The following is a 7,500-nucleotide window of genomic DNA, read 5'->3' on the forward strand; positions in this document are numbered from 1 at the left end:
AATAAATACCTGATATGAATTTATATTCCTGTATAAATCTCCAGACTTTAGTGGCATTCTTAAAGCAGTTCTCTCATTTGATTTATGTTTTGCCAACAACACTGATTTATAAAGCATAGTAAATTACATATTATATACCTAGCAGATTATAATTGTTTAGATTAGTGGTTCCCAACTTTTTTTTATTGTGTGGCCCCTGACCAGTATATGATAATTTTTAGGGCTCCATTCAGTGTCTCATCTTTCAGATTCTGTTATTACTAGTTATGAATTGTGTAATAGTGCCAGTAGCTATTTTGCACTACATGGAAAGATTCCAATTTATTGATATGTGAGAGATAACTATCTATAAGTACTATAGGTGATACAAAATCCTGTTTAATACAGTCATAATTTTCATGTTGCACAGCCCCCCAGAAAGTATCCCCTGGCCCTAGGTTGGAACTCCTCTTACATTCAAGCATAGTAATTTTTGCTTATTTAACCCTTTGAAGCTAGATATTGTAAAGCTGTCAGTCCAGTCATAGAGGTGTCAATTCGGAAGGCCGGTGGTGGTTTTCATTTATCATAGACATTTTTAGTTCTAAATTCTACCTGTATAAGGGGTTTCTCTTTAGAATACTGGGAAATACCCCAAAGGGGCCTGTCCCTGGCGGTGGGGGGGGGGGGGGTCAGAGTGGTCGAAAATGAGTCATGGTCAGTTTCATATTCGTATATGAGAGTAGAATTATCCACGTGAAAATGAACTTCCGCTGTGAAAAATTTGGGCAGCGCAAAGCCAGAAACCCCAGTCCCATTTCTGCTGTGTCAGCGATTTTCACATTTCCACACACTCACTTTTTTATACGAATTTTTGAAAATCAAAAAAAAGTTTCCTAAGGAAACTAAATCGAATTTCCAAAAAATGTGACGTAGTTGTCTTAGGAATTCATTGATGTTCATTCATAATTTTTTTCATGACAATTCATAATCCTCTGGGACAAGTGGTCTTCTGCACAGACACATGTGAAAAAAAAAATAACAAAAGGGTTTTTTGTGGGCCCCCCCACTTAGGAACCCCCATAAATTTGGTATCAAAAGATGTGGCATATGAAAATACATCAAATATCCAAAAATCAAGGAAATGCATAAGACCGTTTGTTTTTTAGAAATATTTACCAATATGACCCCCATAATTGGCCATGCCCCTTTTAGGGACAGAAATCACAGTGCTGAAAATACAGACAGTGGGTCATGTATGTAGTCAACATCCAAGGCGTGCAGTGTGTAGGCTGGGTGCTAGTGAGAACCCATGAGTGGTGAGAAGACTCTGTACCTCCCCTTTGCAAAGTTATTTTGTGTAAACTTCTTTTGCCTTATTACCATATTCCAGTGTCCATATTTGTCTTTTGATTTCTCTTATCCAGATGGTAATAGCTTATTTTCCTTGCACAGACTCCATATCATCTCTCTATGTAGTAAATAACTCAGTGCAAGGGGGGGGGAAATGGAACATTTGGTTATTTGTATCATATATCTCATGTCGTAATTTTAAATTTTATGTAATACAACTTTTGCCGTTGGTCACAGCAGCCAGGAATATAGTGTTCCTCCTTGGAACCGGTGCTCTCCCAGTCACGGCGTATGCATGTTACATTACACATTTTTTTATTGATGTAATCGCTAAAGGCTCCTTTTAAATGCCAAATGCGTCAAGTCACACCAAGATTCTTGTGCACTTGTGATGAGTCTTTTCCATCGCCCGTGGCCATTTTGCCTGATGATAGCATATTCACATCACCCAGCCCTCGACCCAGATTTTTCCATGACAGGACTGTAATGTCAACCGGATTGTAGGGGTTAACTGTCTGTATTGTGTGACATAAAAGACAACCCTTGCATGTAGATTTAACATGGCTTAGATCATGGGTTCCCACCCTCTGGCATATATACCCCAAGCAGTATGTTTGTGCTTTCCATGGAAAACATAGTCAGAAATAATAACCATAGTGTACACTGCTGAATACTGTATGCTATATATCAGTATACCCCTTGAATATCGTGGAAAGGTAATTGAGAATACCGATTTCATGTCCTCTAATAAGGAAAACAACTAATGTTACAAAATTACAAATATCTTGCATTTCATTAATGATATTGTAAAGGTATTGCATGCATAGGAATAGGTATATTTCTATCTCAACTAATTTTTACAGATAAAGATAAAGTAAAAAAATGATCCATTTTGTCTCGTGCAAAATTGAAATGAAAACTGATTGCCAGGCAAAAGATTTATTAATTTTATAATGAGACGAGTTGGCTGTTTTAAAATACTAGGACATGATCATACACCAACACGGTTTTTTTTAACCCATTCACGCCGGTATATTTTGAAGCCAAAAATGATATATTCCGGTCGGCTACAAAATCGGCGGGCGGAGCTTCCCCAGAGTCTGTCCACCCGCCCGCCGGCCAGGAAGCCTGGCAATGTTTATTTTTTGGGGTGTGTCATATGTGGGACACCCGTTGTTAACCCACTCACGCCGGGTACATTTTGTAGCCAAAATTTAAAAAATCCGGGCGGCTACAAAATCGGCAGGCGGAGCTTCCCCGGACTCTGTCCGCCCACCCGGCCGCGCCCCGCTTCTGCCTTGGAGCGCAGCCCCGAGACAGCATCGCACTGGCGGGCAGCCCAACATTGTTTATTTTTCCCTGTGTCTCATATATGTGACACCCGGGACGAATGGGTTAATAGGTTAAAGACACGTTCTTTTTTTGTCCTCTAGTGTGTCCTAGTGAGAGTGCCAAACATGAAAATCTTTTTTTACTACAGTTTTTATTAATCCTGGATTTACCCCCACAGGACTCCCTAGCATACGCGGCTCCCAGCTCAGAGGACGAGGTCGCTTCACCCTCCCCTTCAGAAGCAGAGGAAGAAAATGAACCAGATGGTGTCTTCACATTTAGAAGGAAAAAATTTACTAATTATCATGCGGTACGTATCTTTAGACACAGAAGGGGGTGTTCAGAAAGAGACTTTCTTCTGGAGGGCATTGTGGTAAATGCATTAAATTATTGCTCTTGGTATGCCATCAAATATGGTAGAATGAATAGTGAATTAGTGAAATTTCAGTCCAATGTTCTAATGCATCGTATTATTATTATTTTTTTTTTTCTTTCTGTCTACAGCCTAAGGAAGGTAACTGGCCTTGGGTCCCACCGAGTGAAGGTGGAGGTGGAGACCCGAGATTTAGATTTTCCCTCACCTCCTTGGCACATCCTGCTCGTCGGTGTATAGGCTTTGCCCGCAGGAGAGTTGGCAGAGGTGGCAGGTATGTCCATGGACTGACTACATTTTATGGAGTTACATTTTATTTTATTTTATTTTATTTCCCTTCCCTAAATGTAATACAGTATACCTTGAAGACATGGCCATGTAGTACTTTCGTAACCCCTTGAATCTGGTTGCTTCATGGCAATCACATGGACCAAAATAAGGGTGTGCTATGTGTAGGCCAGGCGCACATGAATACTTGTGTGTGATGACAAGACTCTATCCCTCCCCTTTGCAATATTATTTTGCAAAAGGTTGATCTTCTTTGCCATTTTCCAATGTTCATAATTGTCTTTTGATTTACTTTATCCAAATGGTTATAGACTGTTTTCCTTGCTCAAACTCCATATCCTCTCTCTATGTAGTAATTTTTTTTTATTTGTAACCCCCCCCCCCCCTTATAATATTCAGTTTGCTGAAATACAATGAGTGCTGCTGTTCACAGTAGCTAGGAATAGGATGCTGAGCATGGAAGTGGTGTCCTCCCTGGAGCTGGTGCTCTTCCAGTCATGGCTCATAGACATTACATTTCACACTCGTTTATTGATGGCAATAATGCAAAAACCCCTTTCTAAATGCCAAATGAGTCTTATCACCCTCCAAGAGGCTTGTGCATTTGTGGCGAGTCTTTTCCATCACCCTGCCCTTTACTTATGATGGCAAGTTCATGTCACCTGGCCCACAGCCCTCTTTTAGAATGACAGTATTTTCAAATCACCTGCACCTCAAGCCAACTATTTTCCATAATGTGATGGTCACATCACCTGGATCAATAAACACTTGATAAATGCTTTGGAAATAGGCTTGGCAATCCCCTTACCAACCCTTTGTGATTCACCTTATAGGAATCACTTATCGAGGGTTTGGTAATATAAAATTCACAAGAAAGTAGAGGTGCAAAAACAGGACTGTTATTGAATGTGGATGTGTTATTGAGAGTGGATGGCCTCCTTGGGAAGTGGGAATATGGGGATAATATTGTGGGTTTGGCTGAAGGAAATTTGCTGAACAGTACAAGATGTACGTTGGATACTACGTATATCTCATTTATAAAGAGAAGGATTTGAGAAAAGAATTGCCAGATTTTGATAGGCTTTACCCATTTGTAGCAAATAGGACTTCAGGGTTAAAATATTTTAACAGTTTGTTTCATAAGATTTTCTCCTTGCATGTCATAGTTTGGAAGAATATCTCTTATATATATCTTTCAAGGAACCCTAATCTTTGCTCTTATATAGCTAGAAATGTCTAATCTGAAATAAAAGGGTAGTAAATTTGGCCAATATTTGTATAAAGTCAATGATTGATATTTAGAAATATACCAATATTTATGTATTTATATACTTTTTCATTTATATATACAATCTCGTAGCCTTCTACTTGCATTTCTTATTTACATATCATAAGATTAATAAAAATTCCAAATTATACTTTCACTCTTGCATAGTATTAATACTACCCATACCCCTAACCCTGTTATCCTTTTTTATTACAGAGTATGGATAGACAGATTAAGCACTCCCTTAGATGACCTGTGGTCCAAGACAGACTTCAGAAGTGTGGGTCCCAATGGCCTCACAGCAACCAATGACTTCTTGCATGAGGTCAAAACTGAATGGTAAGAAAGAGGTTGAGCACTGCATCTTGAGAGCGTGATACTGTCTCCTTGTTTGCGGATGCTAGGGAGATTGTTGGCTTGATTCATCTTTTTGTTACAGAGATCTAGTGTATCAAATGCTTTTAGCTTGTTTGTATGGGCTAGTGAGGGAGGGTTGGACGGGTGGAGGGTAATTATTTTTTGTCTAATGTATTTCAGTATGATTCAGATTTGAAAACCCTATATTTCCTTGCTGAATTAAAACATTTCATTATTGTTATTATTTGATTCAGATATAATATTCATAGATTGTTCATTGTTTTCAAGAATATGGATATCCAATTTGATTGTAACACATGTTGTATCTTCAGGCCGCACTTCTGTCCAAGCTCTCCTCCCGAAGACAACGACACTGATGTGGAAATTGATGTGGAAACTGTAGGAGTCCCGGTTACCTTAACTCCGGATGTGAACCTCAATTCAGCCTCATCCCCAGAGGAGCTGAACTTGGCGTCTGCGGTGCCATCATCCGTCTTCATCACGGCGGAGGTCATGGATGGGGATGCCATGGGCAATATAACAGAATTAGAAGTGTCAATACCTTCAGACTTAGACACGTTACTTAGTGGGGACTCCGGTGTGATAATCGGGGAGAATTTAGAAGTGGATCTTGTGACAGACAATAGTAGTCACGATGGGAAAAGTGGCAGTGGGACTAATGGTGGCTCCAGCAGCAGTAGTGGTGTGACTTACCATGATCTCGCAAGCAGTGAATGGGCATCAAATTTCAGTAGTACAAGTGACAGGCAACAGCAACATTCCGTAGACTTCACCACGCAACCAACATCCAAATTCATGACCCTGGACTCGACTAACACGCTTCCCTTGGCAGTATCGGGACTGCAACTTAGTACAAGCAATGTGACGGGTGACGAGATGCAGCCTTCGTCTTTACCCTCCTCCTCTTCCTCCTTCCCAGCAGCAACCTCCTCTTCAGCATCATTATCTTCCACTTCCTCCGCATCCTCCTCCACTTCTTCTTCCTTGCCGCCCTCGTCATCTGCGGCAGCAACATCCTCCTCCGTCTCCTTTTCTATTTCCTCAGCAACTAGTCTAAGTAACAGCTTACAGTGTGCCTCCTCTAGCAGTGGTGTGAGTGACAAGGTTGGCAGCGAGTGTTCAAACAGTGAAAGTAGCGGTGGCAATGGCCAAGCGATAACGTCACAGCAGCACCAGGACTCCTTGTCTGCGGATGCGTCGTGTGTACCCAGTGGACTTCATTTATCTAATAATAAAAATAATGGTAGCAATGTTATAAGTAGTTCAACTACAAATAATCTGGTGTCTCAAAAATTGTTCGCTTCAACAACTCGGACAAACGATAGCTTACCAAACAGTGACAGCAATAGTAGTGCAGCAGTGTTTACCAACGGGCCGAGCAACTCCGTGGACAGCTCTAAATGTGCTAAGCTGGACCATTACATGTTCCACGAAACTTGAACTTTGTCCTGAAAATTAACAAATGCCATGAAAAATTTTGTTTTCGATTTAATTCATGTCTTTAACTTATTTTTATACGGAATGCACAAGGAAAATAATAAGATGTGTTGATTATTCCATGTCATCTGGTGTTTTATTCGAAATCCTCTTTTTTTGCCTGTGCAAGTTCATAACGATTAGGCCAACTTCATTGCATTGGGTTCTCCAGCTGAGACAACCTTCAATGCACCATCATTTCCAACACTCTCATGTCCTTGTTTCATTTGCTCAAAAATTTCTAAAACTGTATAGAAGTTAAAAGTACAAATAAATGAATACAAGAAATTTTTTTGCATTTACATAATCCAGACAGTATTGTGGATAGATGATTTTTCTGTAGTTCTAGTTCAATTTCTTTTATCCAAGGTATTTCTAAAATGTTGATGTATCAGTGTGTATAATATGGGGTACCTGTCAAGTAATTGTATATAAATCTCAAAAAATACCCCTGACTTTAAAAGGAGAGCCCAAGAGAAGGGATTTTTTCCATCATTGTTCTTTTCCACTCCTGGATTTTCTGTTTTTGTGCAATATGCGGCTACTGTGAACCCCATATATTTTCTCTAAGCAAGTCATTGTAAATTAATGTTATATTATTTTTGGGGGGCTATTAATTTTTCTGATACATGAAAGTTCAAGATAAAGAGGTTGGATAGGGTGGTGGTAGAATATAAGAAAGAAAACCAATACCCATTTGTTGAAGGAACAATGAAAATAATTTTTTTCTTAAGAATTCTTTAGTGTGTTAATGTTAAAAGCTGACAAATAAAAACCAATGTCTTTCTGGAACTAGTCTTAGACCCCTAGACTCTGAAGAAGCCAAAGACAGAATTGTATATCTTAAGTTTTCCACATTTGATATTGTAAATCCAAGTCTTTCATCATTAAAAGTTTTGTTGTGGTATTCATATCCCAAAGCTTATAATCAAAACTTGTGTTACAGATGTGGATGTACGTTTAATATTTCTTCTAGTTTTAATTTCTTAATATCCAATTCCTTATATTTTTTTTTAAATAATAAGAAGTGACCGTAACCTCTATAATTCTTACG

The 7,500-nt window shown here is 39.2% G+C and overlaps 1 protein-coding gene across 1 annotated transcript; it reads left to right on the plus strand.

Annotated features, from left to right (window-relative positions):
• Nucleotides 1-2,842: 2,842 nt before the first annotated feature.
• On the plus strand, nucleotides 2,843-6,734 carry E(Pc) (Enhancer of Polycomb; the record flags this gene model as incomplete). Its single annotated transcript, XM_070114670.1, is given in 4 exon segments — nucleotides 2,843-2,974; nucleotides 3,169-3,311; nucleotides 4,809-4,931; nucleotides 5,282-6,734. Coding segments are annotated over 4 exon segments (1,527 nt in total), but the record flags the coding sequence as incomplete, so codon positions are not given.
• Between the last annotated feature and the right edge of the window lie 766 nt (nucleotides 6,735-7,500).

Source organism: Penaeus vannamei, chromosome 36, assembly GCF_042767895.1.
Source record: "Penaeus vannamei isolate JL-2024 chromosome 36, ASM4276789v1, whole genome shotgun sequence".
NCBI classification, from domain to species: Eukaryota; Metazoa; Arthropoda; class Malacostraca; order Decapoda; family Penaeidae; genus Penaeus; species Penaeus vannamei.